Source organism: Halichoeres trimaculatus, unplaced genomic scaffold (assembly GCF_033239565.1).
Source record: "Halichoeres trimaculatus isolate MK-OKI-2021-1 unplaced genomic scaffold, fHalTri1.1 fHalTri1_scaffold_5, whole genome shotgun sequence".
Lineage (NCBI taxonomy): Eukaryota > Metazoa > Chordata > Actinopteri > Labriformes > Labridae > Halichoeres > Halichoeres trimaculatus.
Genome location: NW_027437183.1, coordinates 13,148,974 through 13,165,513, shown reverse-complemented (window position 1 = coordinate 13,165,513; position 16,540 = coordinate 13,148,974). Strand labels below are relative to the sequence as shown.

Here is a 16,540-nt window from a genome sequence, read left to right as displayed (position 1 = left end):
GCCACCCCAGTTTGGTTCTTAAGTTAAGACTCCCCCTGCTGCTCAATGGATGTCCCTGCATTCATTTTCCCAGGCGATAGATTCAGCAGGTCACAATTCTGTCCATCCAGATTAAACAGAAAATAAAAAGTTCATTTTCCTTTAAAAAGCATTGGGTTGAAAAAGTCTTAAATGAAAAACTAAACGGGTTACTGTTGCAGACTCAAGTAGTTCAAATTGCTCTCCCAGTGAGCTTCTGTGATGGGCTACCTTTTTATCATGTTATCAGTTCACCAAGACTCCCTGAAGCTAGAGAGATTAGAACAGTCTAATTATATCTTCTTTTCGATCATCATTTAGTACCATTTTAGGAAAAAAAAAAAAAGCCATTGATGCAGTTTTGTAACATTTTATTATCCCAAGTGCAGGCATCTAAATGCGTTTGCTTGTCCTCTTGTACACAATACCCCCGAGAGTCATAGTCTGGGAAGGAAGAAAGATCTCATTAGAAACGTATAAAGTAATTAACACAACACACCGAGATGTTGGGTGTCTTTCTACTCACATTGACAATCGTGTTCCCACCATCCACCAGTTCTGTGACTGACTCAATCCCCTTGAGGGTGACCTTCAGCTTGTTGCCTTCACGCCTCACAGTTGCCTTCAGAAAGGGACAAAGGTCAACAGATTAGGACTGATATTTGCACAAGAGGATTAAGAAACAAATTGTTAAGGAACAGTTTGGTTTCTTAGTTTAGCGTTGACTCACCTTGACCTTCTCCCCAGTGATGGTTTCAATGTCGGCCTCCTGTCCGATGACGAAAGAGTTGACTAGGACCTTGGTGCCGGTTGTGACCGTCACTTTGAAGTTGTCACCAGTCTCCTCGATCTCAGAGACGCTCTTGACGTCTTTGCCTTTCTGGATGAGTTCATCAGGGAGACCTGAGGCAGAAGATGAACATTTTAACAGCTTTTTTTATGCAAATTACTCATTGAAAGTTGGCAACTTAAAATTCACAGTTCTCAAGAAATCAGTTCACTAAAGACCTCATTCTCCAATTTCTTATCAGTGAAAAGCCAAAAAATATCAGCACTTTGAGTTCCCTTTGTAAAATTTCTCTTTTACAAACAGCAGCAGATAAAAAAAATAAAATAAACAACAAAAGCAAGAAAGCTGAAATCTTACCAATAGCCTTCATGAAAGGCTCAAAGTTCTCCTGAGACTCCAGCTGGTATTTTCCAGCGAAAGACATGATGACAGACAGTGAAGGTGAGGGTGGCACTGCCTCTCTGCTTGCTTTATACTCTCTAACTCCAGCCCTGCAATCATTAACCCCAGGTGTCTCCAATTAAAGCAGTCCCTGCCCACTTCTTCCAGTCAGGCTCCGAGACGAAGCAGCCCTGCAGTTGAGAACACACCGAGAGATAAAGAGGTTAGGTAACCCCGGCGTGGCTGTACTCAGAATCAGTCAGTTGTGTTTCATGGGTAGAAAAAGTATGTAATAATCCTGAAAGTGTTTCTGGTTCTGAGTGAGATCAAAGTATGATGACAGTGCATGAATCCACAAAAAAGGCTGATCACACATAATGCTGCAGTCAGGTTTCTCTTTGCAGCTTTCTCTCTTCCTTTTTCCTCCTTCAGCCTGGGTTTTTCATTTTCAGTTCCCCTTTCAGTCCACGCTCTCATCTCCTTTCACTCTTCTGTTTTTCCAGCAAACAGCTCTTTTACTTTTTCCTCATGTGCTTTCATTACAGTTTTATCAGACACTCCATGTTTTATTTTTCCCGTTTGTCTTCAGTGTTGGCTGTAAGTGTTTCCCTGTTAAACATGCTTTAACAGATGATGATTCTCTTTGTTTTTATTCGTTTATCTGCAGAAACAGATAAATAAAGCACTTAAGCCCAAAACAAATTCCTGATAGGGGGAAATCATATCATCTTTTTTACACTTTAATGCTTCACATTGCATTGCACCAAATCGTATTGTGCTGTATCAAATCACATCTCAGTTGTGTTGTATCACATTGTGTGCTTTGCCATGGTATGGTTTCATATCAAGCAAATTGTACTATTTCACATTGTACTGGACTGTATCATATCATACACGATATTATGTAAAAAAAAAAAAAAAAAGAAGAAAAAAAGAAAAAGAAAAAAAGTGTCAAGTACTGTATTGTGTTGCATCGTATGTTATTGTTTGGTTTCATACTGTGCTGTATTGCATCATGTCACATCACGTTCACTACATTGCATCATATTAAATCATTTACTCTTATCATACCATGTGGTGTAATGTATTATGGTATTACATCATGAAATTAAATTTTATTTTAGAATAATTTATCACAAGAAATTGTATAAGACATTGTTTGTTGTATTGTATTATGTTCTGTTGCACTATTTTGTATGTGGTTGTGGTTTAGAATGGCATAATATGGCATGTGATGGTTGTAGTGTATAGTATAGTATTATATCATATTGTATAGTAAGACTTTCTGTCAGTGTCATAGTATTTTATCGTCACCCTATTAAAATAATGGCCTAAGTCATTTTTTCAAGTTTTGGGGAAAACACAAAAAACGTTAACAAATACAGAGAATATGATATTTATTAATCATTTCAATCAAAAAAGGCCCTTACAGTGGATGATTGTTGACATGCATGGAACATTGTGTGACAATCATGTAAGTTACTACAAATCATATCCTGGCCTTTGAGATAGTGAGCTGCCAACATGAAAGCTTGTTAGATTGCCTAAGTCACACATTTTATCCTGAATAATCCAATAATTTTGACTCAGGCTAGAGAGAAAATGGCCTGAGTCATCCTCTTGACATGGGCAATAGTCCTGTAGGGGGGTTAAAGTGCATGATTCTTTTAGCTAAAGCTTTAAGGGATTTTACCAGGGATGGCCTGCATTATCAAGAGATGATTTAAGCCAAAAACTCATTTTCGTCAAAAAATGACTTAGGCCATTATTTTAATAGGGTGACGTTATGTGACATTTCAACCAGTTTTAACTAGTTAAAGAATCCGTCCCATTAACCTGTGAAATGGTGTAACCACAAAAGCGTGGCACGTTTTAAAAAACTCTTACTTCGTTTTTTTACAGTGTAGTCGACTGAAAAAATCATATTCATCCCAACTTTTTTGAGAAATACCAGATTTTGATGAGAAACACTGGTTACAAGAATTGGCATTTAGTGATTACACTAAATTGGCCGTGTCTTTCACCCACTATCACAAAAGTGAGTGTGTTTTGTGAAATTTAGACATATTTATGGAGTGGTATCATACAGTTCATGAGAATAAGCAGATCTGCTCTATTTTTTAATAGTCTAGTCTATGGCTCAATGTCTGGCAGTCTGTTGTGAACTATACTCTACATTCCCAGTACTCTACTCAGGTGATGTCACCTCATAGATAAGCTTCCTGAGGTCCCACATAGAGCGCAAAAGATAAGACAAATCAGATTCAATCAGACACAAAGTCAACAACCTCTCATTAGTGTTTTAGATTGCAAATGTGTGAGAAGTGACTTTTTCTGCTGTACCACACACACTCTAAACTCGAGGTTAACACAGAATGGTTCAAATGTGACTACTGTTCAAGATAACTGTTGTATCTGTTACAACATTGGTTCTGTGTTGGACGAGCTGCCCAGACGATCCACCCACAGCTTCATGTGACTTACCTTTTTTGTTGCAGGTTGTGCAAAGATTGGAGAGATAAAGTCGGCTGTGAGCTTTCAACATCCAGTGATAGTGTAAAATACAAAGAGTGACACCACGGCCTGATAAGATTCATGCTGACGTGTTCTTTCTGTGTGGTCTGCATAAAAGGTTTGCAGTAAAATGTAAAAGTTTCACTCAAGTGGCTCAGAAATAAACACACCACTCCCAAAGCTTAGACTCCCAAAGCTTTATTTCAACATGCAGATATCTGGATGACCACTGTCAGTATTCATCCCTATTCCATACATAAAAATATGTCATGACAAAGGCACTCTACAGAAGGACTCTAGGGAGATGAAGACAAACAGAGAACTATAACTACATTAGCTACAATGACAAATCCCATGTCTTGTTTCCCATGAGGCTGTGGTGTCAGGAGCAGCTCATTGGTGGACTCGATGAGGAGAAGTGTGACCAGCCAGATGCAGCAGCCTGAGGATGATGTCACCAGGATCGCCACCTTCGAATTGGCTGGTTGGGTCGTCGCCCTCCTCGTCCATGAGGCAGGATTGGTCTGTGGTGCAGCTTTCTGTGTCAGGGAGACAAATAGACACAAAGAAGGAGTTATGAATAAGATAATGGCTGTTTGTTATCAGTATTAGTGTCTTGGGACCAGGACCAAGAGGGCGAATGATGAGGACAAAGTTCACAGTGACTATATTTCCCGAATTCAAGTCCAAAAAAACATGCTGCTCTTTGGATCCTGCTGTACTTTGAAGTATAACAGACTGGTGAACCTAAAAATGTGAAATAGCCTTGAACAGAGTTGAAACGTCAATTACAACAACTTTGCTTATGATACTTCTTTACCTCATTGAAGCAAAGTTTGAAGCTGATTTTTTACTCAAAGTGACATTATTCACAGAGTTTTTTCCTGCACTGTCATGAGTAAACGATTGGCTAAATATGGCTTTAGTTTCTGACCAGCATCACAGCAGACTCCGGAGGCAGCGCAGCGTCCTCCCTCAGATCCACAGGGTCTCCCTCCTGCCTGGCAGGGGGTGAGCAGGTAGTTCTCCTCCAAACAGTGGGCTGTCTCTGGGGTACCCAGCAAGCAGCCCAGGCCCTCACCGCAGCAGATACTGGGGCCGAAGCAGCGGCCTCTGTCTCCAGGGCCACAGGACATGCACTGGAGGAACAAAATGAGATATTATACCAGTTATTTATGAAGTAATGTGTCTGTTTGTATTGAATGTTTCTAAACTACCTCTTGGATTTAAAGTCCTCTAAATCACTCTGGACTACACTGCTGTTTTGTAAAATAAAGTTTTAAACTAAAATAAGTCAAATGTGGATTTCTGCAGATACCTTTGATTACCTCTAACAAATCTGTTGATCCTGAATTATGACTCCTCTGTTTCCTCTTTTTGTAAGCATCAAAGTTAATTTGTAAGTTTGATCTGATCCAAATCAACGTTGAAAGTATAGTGTCTCATAAACCTTAACCTGAAATCTAGAAATCTCCATCAGTTTGCAGAATGTGACCTCAAAAAGTAGTTAAAGGAGCTCACCTTGCGCTGTGGTGCGTCCATGATTGACCTCTTCCCCCCGATGGGACAGTTAGAGATGTAACACGCTGAACAGACGGACAGGAGGAAAAGAAGGCACACGGACACAGAGGCTCCAGTCATTTCTGCAGAGAGAGGAACAAAAACGAGTAACTTTCAATACAAACTTTTAAATCTTAAAGTCTAAAACACAGAATCCAAATTAAAAAACTCACTTGTTTCTCGATGACTCGATGAACAGAAGATTTTAAACGTTCGTTTTCGTCGCTCTGGGATGTTCTGATCTTGTCGTCCCTGGCCCGACTTATATACCTCCAGAGCCTCTTTAGGGAGTGACACAGAAACCAAAAAGCCACTTAAGGATCCTTAATGAGACTATTTTAGTTTAAGTCACCGCAGAAGATGGAGATGACCATCAGGGCTGGTTGAGGTCAAAGGTCAAGGCGGTGCTGTGGCCAGCTTTGCTTCTCACTATTGAGAGTCATTAAAGAAGGGCTTGTGCTGCGTGACCGTGCATGTACGAGATGACGGAAATGTCAAAGAGGTTAAGAAGAGAGTGAGGAGATGAGACCGGTCAAAGTATGAGAGGACGTGAGTGTAGAAGACGTGTCATTTTACGCATGACACATTGAAGGAGTTCCTTCTTTTGGAAGCAACTTTTTGCAACAAATATGCTTGGAAGAGTTAAAAAAGACTATTTTGAATCTAAAAGGAAGTCCATCTTCCACTGCGGCCTTTAAAGCGGCCATTTTGGCGAGTTTCTTGACAGACCAGATGCTTGTAAACAAGCCGACTGTTGCCAAAAAGGCACCAACACACCCACAAATTTTCCTCTTTACTCATAAAGTCTTTAATTCCTGGCAGGAATTGACGCACATTGTGGGCTGATTGGTGTTATGAGCTAATTATTGCAGCTAATGATCTTCCACAACCCATAAAAGACAGTCTCACTGTTTCAATGATATGAGCTCAATTACCGCAGCTCCCCCTTGACCTGCTTACTGCCACCTCATCTCAATTAAAACAAGCCCAACTCCTGAGCCAAGAGTTGGACATTGAGACGTGGCCTGATTTATGTGGATCATAAAACACGGATGAAGTCAACATATGGAGATAAACTCCTGTCAGTGTCACAAACTGGACTGACAGGACAACACAGGACACTCTTGCCTCCTAGTGGCTGTTATGATGCATTTAAAACATACAAATCATTTCTTACTGGCTGTTGATGTTTTTGCCTTGTGAAAAACATCAAGAATAATAATTAAACAATTTATTAAAATATAACAACAAACATGCCACAAAATCAACACCATAAACACACAGAGCTCTGCCTTTCTTCTCCTGTTAAAACTTTCTTTCAGAGGTTTTGCAGAGCTAACATTCGGTTGCAGGCTTTCTCTGCTACTTTGCATTTTATCATGCACGTGTTTATTTGCTTGTGTGCACATGGCTTGCACTGATAACACAACATTAAACCACTTTATCAGCTGTAGACCTTAAAGAAATACTTATGGAGTCATGAACCAGCTGAAAACTTTACACTCTTGTGAAAAAGAAAATGTTGTCTACACTTAAAATGTGACATTCATGATTCTTTACAGGAGTTAGCTTGAGGTGTGTATAAACGGAGATGGTGTAAACTTGATGTGATCATCTTCCATCCCTGCATGACTCTTGACAGCTGCTAAACATTCAAACTGTAGTGTTTTCTTGTGCAACATCAGATCTCTGCGTCCGTGTGTTCCTCCAAAAGCTCAGCAAATCCCCATTTCATAGAGAAATGGAGATGTCTATCTAGTGTTTCCTTATTTTTCTGCAGGAAGGCACTCGGCTTGTTGACTTCCTCTCCCCTCCCTTCCTTCCTTCTCTCCGAAGGTACTCATCTGAAAAATGAGAACAAAGTGATTGTTCCTGTTCTCTTTCTTAAGTCACTTCAAATGCTATCCGCGGACGGGCGGCTCATTGTCAGGAGAGTTGCAGCGCGAGCAGGAGGGAGAGAAGGCAGGTACAGGTACAGCAGCACCAGCAGCAAGAGGAGAAGGGACACTTCAGCCACAGCATCACTGAAAACACACTCTGCTACACTCAGCTGGTGAGTTTCACACACACTTACACACTCACACACTCCTGGCTGCAACCCCACACAAACGCACGCTTGCATGGCACTGACTGGCATGTGAGGAGGGGCTTCACTTTTAATGGACTGTTAGGAATGCATGGAGGGGTAAAGCACAGGCTGGGGTCTCTGCACGGAGCAGGATTAGTCAGAGAGGGGATAAAAGAAGAGGATCACAGCACAGAGACCTGTTTGAACTCTTCTGGGGAGAATACGTTGCACATTTCAGAATGAATTTGTAACTACTGGAAACTTTTGTGAAGGCAGTATAATGAATCTTCTGCATTCTGCATGCATTTTATGTTTTCTATCTTCATCACACAATTCAAATCCAACACTTAGGTCCAGATAATGTTTATTTCCTCAGTTATTGTTGTACTGATGGGATTGTTTACAGTGTTTGGAGGGTAAGTTACACTCTTCAAGGTTTTAAAGTATGCTTCAGCAAAAAAAAATAGTATTTGTGAAGGTGAATGTGAGTTAATACTTAAATGGTTAATCTAATTTTCACTGAACTCTGTACGTTTAATGATCTAGGTTGGATTCTATGTACCTTTCCTTCCTAATTCATCATCATTTGTTTACTGATATTCAAATCAATCATGTGAAGTTGTCTGTTTGCGTGCGTGAATCTGGTAATATTTTACAATTATGACAAACATGCAGCAAATGTTTTCTTAAGACTTCTCTGTCCACAAATCAACCACTTTCCATCAGTCAAATGAGACTGAAAAAAAAAATTGATTAATTTCAGGCGTTCAAAGCAACAAAATGTTTTTGGGATCACTTTATCACTTCAGATGTTTTTCCAAGAAATACTTTCTCTTGCCGGTTTTATTGAATTTTTCCTCCCTTGTCCTCAAGAAAATCTTATTTTTACACTTAAAATCTGTAAATTTAACACAAAATGTTTTTATTTTTGTAAGCATTTATCTAGCGGGTGCAGAACATTTCACTGCATTCTGACATTTTACAACTGCAGATAAACTAGAAATGAAAATAATCTTGAATTTCAGCACCATAAATGTGTGCTCTGTGTGTATCTTTAGTGACTCTGACAGAGTTAGAGCATATGACGCTGTAGGTCATTTTACAGTAACAGGCTGTTATAGATATGGATGACAGCAGTTTCTCATTGATAAGAACTGAACCATATACAGGAATAGAATAGGTAAGTAAAACACAGCAAGCTTGATTTGGATTTCATGCAGAAGTACAACAGTTCCCTTCTGAGTATCACCACCTTTTCACCCATGACCACCATCAGCACCAAAGTCCGAAGTCTTCACAAAATGCGTCAAAGATATTATTTATAACTACATGACATCTGAACATGCACACAGGCACACTAATCAGCTTTTTAATCTGGCTTCAGGCTGCACACATACACACATACACACAAACACACACAGGTTAAAACACTGCAGAACTATCATTAGAAGAGAAAAAGGGAAGTTCTTCCTGGCTATCAGTGAAAGAAAAAAAGATGAACACAGAGCAGAGAGAAAAGACATGGAGAAGCGAAAAGAGTGCGTGAGGTACAGGTCAACATCTCTCAGATAACTTCCTAATTTCAGGAGAGGAGAAGATCTGTGAGAAAGAAAGAAGTGAAAAGTTTCAGGTTAAACTCGAAAACTGAGGGCGTCAACGACACAGCGTGTGTGCCATAAGTGTGTACCTGGTACTTCTACAGAAACTTCTGAGAAACAGTTTCAGATCACACAAAAAGATTAACTCAACCCAGAGACAGTAGGTGTGCCAAAGTTTCTTCACAAGCTGTCGACGTTTAGGGTTTTATGAGAATAACTTGAAAACAATGTTGAAAACTTCTGCAAACTAAGCAGTTTTTTCTTTCCCACTTTCTTTTGTTTTTAGTCTGCATATCCCAAAATGCAACATGACTTCCAACAGATAAGTCCATCTTTAGGTGTGTTTGGTTGTTATTTCTTGTTCGGACTGTTGTTACAGCTCCCTCTGGAGCCACAAAAGATTTTACAGGTTTTTCCACAAGCTCAGTTCAATAACTGACCATGACCTGACAACACACCTGGATGTTTAAAAATGGTGGAATTCTCCTTTAAAAGCAACAAAATACCTGATTTCTCTCACACCCCTGTAACTGTAGATGTTTAACCATGTTTGTGCTCTTTTTATGGTAGAGAGAAAATGGAAACGGACCGAGTGAATTTCCCACCAGCGAGGAGTCCGTCTCTCAGGGATGAGCTAAGATCTCAGCACAGTTTCTACCTAAGCCCACCTCCCCTCTACATGAAACCCTCAAAGTTCTCCCCTCCAAGATACCCCAGCATATCACCCACCAGAGAGGCCTACAGCGCCTTCACCCCGCCTGCTTTCTTTCCCATGCTCGGCTCCAGTTACACTCAAAAGGAGGGGTCCCAAAAACGCAAAAGACCTCCTCTAAAAATGGACGCCCAGGGAGGTGAATCCCCCGACAGAGGAGCAGAGGAGGATGAGGATAACAGCAGTAAGAAGACGGTCCACCTCTCCAATAATCCATTCTCTCTTCCACCTCCTCCTATTCCTTCTCCATCTCCAAAGCTTGTTCCTGGTATGATCGAGCTGAACCGACTGCAGCTCCATCACAGAGCACCAGGGATGACTCTACCTGTGCAGGTGAAACAGGAACCTCTCAGTCCCTCCCCTGTTTGGCCTCCCTCACCTCTCCTCTTCCACCCTCCTTACTTCCCGTCCCTCCCTCACAGTCTCCTTCCGTACCCTTTCTTCATGCCTGGCCCTGTCATGCACCTCTCTCCTGGATCTTTCTACCCAAGAGAAGATCTCCGTTCCAGGCATCGCAGTCGTGATGGTCCCCCTCATGGTGGGACGACCAGTGCGGAAAAGCTTGGCCTCAACGTCCACGTGGATGACAGTTATTACGTTGACGTGGGAGGAGACCAGAAGAGGTGGAAGTGTCGTATGTGTGAGAAATCTTACACCTCAAAGTACAACCTGGTCACTCACATTCTTGGGCACAATGGCATCAAGCCACATGGGTGTCACCTGTGTGGGAAGCTGTTCAAGCAGCTGAGCCACCTGCACACACACCTGCTCACACACCAGGGCATGAGGCCGCACAAGTGTCAGGTGTGCCACAAGGCCTTCACTCAGACCAGCCACCTGAAGAGGCACATGATGCAGCACAGTGATGTCAAGCCGTACAGGTAAAGCAGGTTTTATTGCACTTTCTCTTGTTAGTTTTCACCTCTTTTTACAGATTTTCGCCAATAATCTCCCCTCAGCTGCAGTGTGTGTGGGAGAGGTTTTGCATACCCCAGTGAGCTGCGGGCCCATGAGCTGAAACATGAAAAAGGTCAAGAGAACGTATGTGTGGAGTGTGGTCTGGATTTCCCAACACTGGCCCAGCTGAAGAGGCACCTGACAGTGCACCGAGGCCCTACTCTGTACAGGTGAGCGTGAAAACACTTCTTCATCTCATAATTAATATGTTATCTAAACAATGGTTTCACATTCCAGGAAACAACTAACTTCATTATCTTGCTGAGTAAAAGACGAGAAGATTGATACCTCACATGTCTGGACACAAAGTATGAAATTAAGCTAGCATCTGGTTAGCTTAGCAATATGCATAACAGCTAGCTTTACTTTGTTTGACCATAACAAAGTACAACTACCAACACTGGTTATACTGATTTATTTAGTCCAAAAAAATTGATACAGTAAAGAAAAAAACATTTACCTAAACATAAATATCCTCTTGAGGTATGAAATGTATATGAAACTTGCCCCAGGTTTTCCACAACAAAAAGACAAGCTAACAAGCTAACTGTGCAGGAATAAAGGTGCGGTCGATTTTTTAGTTCAGTTGATATAAAAAAATAGAAGAAGAGAATGAGCATATTTACCAAAACTTCTGACAAAACTGCATCAATATTTGAGTTTCCTGTTCTCTTGATTCAGTTGTATACCTGTTGTGCTTGCAGGTGCACAGAGTGCCAGAAGACTTTCCAGTACCCGAGTCAGCTTCAGAACCACATGATGAAACACAAAGACATCAGACCGTACATCTGCAGCGAGTGTGGGATGGAGTTTATCCAGTCACACCACCTGAAACAGCACACGCTCACTCACAAAGTAAGTTTCATCAGGAGAACAAACCAAATATGATCATGTTTGTCATGTTTTAGGCAGAAGATGGATAAAAATTAGAGATATTTGGTATAAAACTGAGTTATGTGATATCAATTCAGTTGAAGTTTGGACATCATCCGCTGCACCATTAAATAAAGAGGGTTTTAGCTGTTTTGAAAGTATTTGAGACATTGTGTTCTGTATACTCACAGAGGCATGCTTGGAAATTTTCCTCCCGTAACAAATACAGTAAAGGTAATAATATAGAACAATGGGTCTTCAGCTCACATTGACCTACGCTGTAACATAAGAGCTAATGTGTTAACCAGTTTTCTCACACAACCACTTCCACATTCTGTCGTTCTTCAGGGGGTGAAAGAACACAAGTGTCGGATCTGTGGTCGTGAGTTCACCCTGTTGGCCAACATGAAGCGCCACGTCCTCATCCACACCAACATACGAGCCTACCAGTGCCACATGTGCTTTAAGAGCTTCGTCCAGAAACAGACTCTAAAGGCCCACATGATCGTCCACTCAGACATCAAACCCTATAAATGCAAGGTTGGTCAAATATGAAGCCAAAGATGAGCATTTTTAATGGCCTTTAAACTGTTAGAAATTGGTGTAATAAGAAAAGTGTAAGAATCAGAAAGGTTATTAAGAGGAAAAATCTTTGTCAAAAACACAGTAAGTCTATTTGTGTGTTAAATTAAAAAAGGGAATTGAATGGCGGATACATTGAAAAGTCTCGGGAAAACAACCTACTACATTTTCTTGCTGAGAGAAAGGCAGGAAGATTGATACCACACATTCCTTGACATAGCATATGAAATCAAGTTAGCACATGGTTAGCTTAGCATTGAGTATAAAAACCATCTTTGCTTTGTTTGACCACATAAAAGTAACAAGCTAAATAATAGACTGTTTTTTATTTGATTTACCAAGTAAATAATAACCTTGATATAGCCCAGAAAATTGTTTTACCTAAGCATAAATATCCCCTTGAGGTGTGAGTTATATATTTTTTTCAACACTAGAAATTTTGAGCAGATTAATCGCAAAATATATGACATTTTGCGCTGAGTTTTAAAGCTGTTATGAATGAAATTTTCAGGTATTTGTGCATCTTTGCTTCTAGTTTTCTCCCACAAGAATAAGCCTAGTTTACAAGCTGTGCCATAGTTTAATCTCAAAAAGCTGACTGGCTAACTTTAGCCTGCTAGCTTCATTCCTTAATTTTGCTTGGTGAAATTTTTCATCCCTAATTTTTAACAATCGCTAAAGCTGAAAACAAGTCATCCCTAAGTACAGCCAGTGTTGTCATTGACTCTTAAACCTCTGAAACATGTTAGGATGAGTGTTTCCTGTTTTTGCTAAAGTAAGCTAACAGTGTGCTAGCTTTAGTTCTGCTTCTGAGTCACACTGTTGTGTAGAATCAAACTAGATTTTTGTTTCAAGTTTAATTTCGATGGTTATTTTTGGCCTTTGCATTCTGTTTTTGGGGTGTGTCCTTTCAGCCTAACCACTGGCTTAACCACACCTCCTAACAAACTTATTTTGCCAGAAGGTGTTTGGTGGGGAATTAAAGCTCCAGGTGCTGTCTTTACTAATGCTAATTATGGATCTCCATACTGTCCTGAAGCATCTGTTTTGACCTCAGAGTTTGGTACGAAGACTCAGACGATGACCAGATAGCAGAGAGTCTTTTTGGCAGTAGGAGCCTCCTCGTCCATAGGAAGGATATCGCCGCACAAACTGCCTCTCTAACAATGGCCCGCCAGCCTCCCCGGAGAACAGGGCCCTCAAATAGATTTCATCTCGCTTTCTCTGCTGCTGGAGGGAGCTTCCTGTTTTCTCACGGTCCTCTTGGACAGTTTACAGTCCCTCTCTCCTCCTGAAGGAAAGGACCACCCTAATAAAAAAGAATGCAGAGGAAGGACAGCGCAGGAGTAGCCCTTCCCTGTTCTCCTCCTGGCTCTGTCTCCATGTTGCTTCCTTTCTCTCTCTCTCTGTTTTTCTTGTGCGGGTCAGGGACTAAGGGGGGAGACAAAGAGGAAAAGAGGAAAACAAGGATAGAAGGAGGGAGAAAGGGCGTGTGTCTGTGTTTATCTGTGTGCCTGCACATTCATTCATGATTACGTATCTCTACAACTCGGCATTCTCTGAAAATTAGTCATCTACCCGAGGATTTTGCAGAAAAGGAAAAAAACAGAGGTGTATTGTTTCAGCCGATTGTTTCTTTTTCCTCAAATATTTTTTTTCTAAAGCAAGTTGTGGAGAGTAAATAAATACATTCATTTAAATACTGTTTGCATGGGCAGGAACATTGTAGATTTTACTTTCCAAAAGACAGTCAATTTTGGGGTTAGAGTTGTACACAGACTAATGCTCAACTCGAAATCTAAGTTTATTTAAAGTTTAAATATAGAAGAAACCATTTAACAACAATAGAATTTTTCTTAAGACTGTATGCTAACGATATGTCTGCATATTAACTTGAGGCTTGTGCCCACCTTTGCCTGCTGGCTAGCTTAGCTTAATTTAGCAAAAACTCTGTTTTTTAGCTAACACCAGTTGACTGACATTTTTGGGCTTCAAAGCTCTGCATCAGAAACAAATAGGTGACTTCTCTGAGACATTTGTTTTTCTATAGCTACCATCCCATCTTAGATTAAAACTTAAAAAAAAAAAAAATCTGTAAAATCTACAACATAAGCCTCATGTTTACCAAAACAACTGTTGTTGTGGTTTTACCAAGCGGCAACCTATGGTCTAAAAATATGAGACAATGCTGAAGTGCTAAAACCTGCAGTTTCTCAAGTGTCCACTTGAGGCTGGCTCCAGAAGTACTGGAAGTCAGATACACAGCAAGCCAAAAAAAAAAACCCAAAAAAACTTTCGGACACAGACAAGTTGTGAAACTAACTCTGATAGTTGATAGTTAACTGATAACTGATAGTTTTCTTTTGTAACTTAAGCTATGATGAATATAGCTGTAATGCTAACTCAGTTAAGGAAACATAAGTACTATGAAGGACATCACAAGGTGACACTCCCACGGAGCTTTATTTATCATAGATGAAGTGAATTATTTACTTACTTTACAACTTTTCTGTGTCCATTTGGATAAGTAACCTCTTTTTACTTCCATAGTAGCCATACTTCTGTTTTGTTGTGGCTTTTGCAAATCGTCTGACGCCCACCAGCCACTGTAGAATCACTTGTTTCACTATCAGCACACACTGTACAGGGTGAATTTTTTTTTCTAACACGGCAGTTTAGAGGAAATAAATATTGCAAGTTCACCCAATCAGAGGCACAGTTCAGCTCATGTGACAGATGGACACCCTATAGGTGTGGAGACTCAAGGCCCGTGTCACTTGACTATGTCCATTAATTAAACAGTCCATGTGTTTTACACCTAATTTTTTAATTCTCAAGATATAAAAGTGTCTAAAGTGAAATTTGCTAAGAAATCAAACTGGACCCTCTCATCCAACTTTGCCATTTTCCAAAAAAGTAAGGCAATTAACTTCAGAGTTCAGAATGGTAACCAATAAAAAATGTTGAACCACAATGGATGTGTAAACCTTTTATAAACACTATTTTGTGAGACACACATTTCCTGCAGACTCACTCCCCCAGCTGAGCATTTTTCAATCTGTGTCTTGCAGCTTTGTGGAAAAGAGTTCAACAGGATGCACAACCTAATGGGCCACATGCATCTCCACTCAGACAGCAAACCCTTCAAATGCCTTTACTGCCCCAGCAAGTTCACCCTGAAGGGAAACCTCACCAGACACATGAAAGTCAAACATGGAGTCATGGATAGAGGCTTGGATGAAAGATGTAAGCTTTCACATATCATCTCCATACATCATTCCTGTTTTGTTTGTTTGTTTATTTTGAAAAATGTTTGATGTGACGATAATTTCTGTCACTACAGTGTTTAGGCAAAGAGGTCGATACTGCCTGTCCACTCCAATGGGCCTCCTCACTCGCTTCAGCCAGGAGGAACCCTTTGACCTGTCCCAGAAGCCCCCAGGCCTTCCCGTTCTCCGTCTCTCCCAGTCTGATGGCGAAAGCGTCCCAGGGAGCTCATGTCAGGAGGAGGAGGATGAGGAGAGTTTGTACAGGAGGAGCCTGTACAGCCCTGAGGTGGACCAACATGAGCCGGAGGAGAGAGCACAGCGGTCTCCAGGAGAACGAAGAGCCAAAGAAAAGCAGAAACAAATGTACCTGGACAGGTTAGACGAAGAGACATATGAGAGGGAGTCAGAGTCAGGGCACTCTGTAGATCCCAGAGGTGAGATGGGCCACCTCTTACAGTCGGAGGAGATGTCAGAGATGGTTTCTGAATCTGATGTAGAGCTAAGAGATTATCATGAGATGGACTGCAGTCAGTCGTATGATTCTGACTCAGAGCCAGAATTAGATGATCAATCCAGTTTACAGCAGGAAGAGCGAAGCCAGCGGCAGATTGGCACTGCAGTCAGGGAGGTAGGGAGGAACCCAAGCGAATCAGGAAAGTGTGAATCAATGGAGGAAACATTTGCTCAAGATGAGGGAGAAAAAGACGAATAATGATGGAAACCCAGGGCTCAGTTGTTCAAAGGTAGTCAAATTAATAAAATCCTAAAAGTAAAGAATGACTCAATCTGATGTGACCAGGGAAAGTTTCCTGTTTATCTACTTAAAAAAAAAAAATTAAAAAGTGCAGTTACCAGACTGAAAGAAAAAAAAAGGACTTTACAACCTGTTTCTTTTCCATAGACATTACACATCATGAACAACCGAGCCCAGAAATTCAAAGAAAATCCAGGTTTTCAGGGAGGCTGACTGATACAAACAAGGCAGGATGTTCAGACGGAGACAGTGACAGGGGACAGATTACTTATAAAGCTGATTATTGAGGAAAAGCAGTGTTAGCTTAGCAGGGAGAAAGACACAAAAACATATCATTTTTTTATGTAGCAAAAACTAAAAAGTTACTGACACACATATGAAGCTGTGAAGGATTCTGCATGGAGAAAACAAATAAACATATCAAAAATAACTGACTAGTAAATAAGCGTCATAGTTGGACAACT

The 16,540-nt window shown here is 40.7% G+C and overlaps 3 protein-coding genes across 3 annotated transcripts; 1 reads left to right on the top strand and 2 right to left on the bottom strand.

The window, feature by feature from the left end:
* Positions 1–372: 372 nt before the first annotated feature.
* Positions 373–1,311, bottom strand: LOC141790399 (fatty acid-binding protein, liver-type-like). The gene is made up of 4 exons (XM_074670239.1): positions 1,166–1,311; positions 749–921; positions 545–640; positions 373–462 (listed from the first exon to the last, which is right to left on the bottom strand). Exons 1-4 carry the CDS (start codon positions 1,230–1,232, stop codon positions 412–414), a joined length of 387 nt encoding a protein of 128 aa, XP_074526340.1. The 5' UTR covers positions 1,233–1,311; the 3' UTR covers positions 373–411.
* A 2,574-nt stretch (positions 1,312–3,885) lies between these two features.
* On the bottom strand, positions 3,886–5,561 carry LOC141790397 (isotocin-neurophysin IT 1-like). The gene is made up of 4 exons (XM_074670237.1): positions 5,437–5,561; positions 5,225–5,346; positions 4,638–4,842; positions 3,886–4,242 (listed from the first exon to the last, which is right to left on the bottom strand). The coding sequence occupies exons 2-4, from the start codon at positions 5,342–5,344 to the stop codon at positions 4,097–4,099; spliced, it is 471 nt and encodes a 156-aa protein (XP_074526338.1). The 5' UTR covers positions 5,345–5,346; positions 5,437–5,561; the 3' UTR covers positions 3,886–4,096.
* A 1,620-nt stretch (positions 5,562–7,181) lies between these two features.
* On the top strand, positions 7,182–16,164 carry znf366 (zinc finger protein 366). Its single transcript, XM_074670333.1, has 7 exons — positions 7,182–7,316; positions 9,500–10,522; positions 10,601–10,768; positions 11,303–11,453; positions 11,820–12,011; positions 15,125–15,299; positions 15,397–16,164. Exons 2-7 carry the CDS (start codon positions 9,507–9,509, stop codon positions 16,032–16,034), a joined length of 2,340 nt encoding a protein of 779 aa, XP_074526434.1. The 5' UTR covers positions 7,182–7,316; positions 9,500–9,506; the 3' UTR covers positions 16,035–16,164.
* The last annotated feature ends 376 nt before the right edge of the window (positions 16,165–16,540 follow it).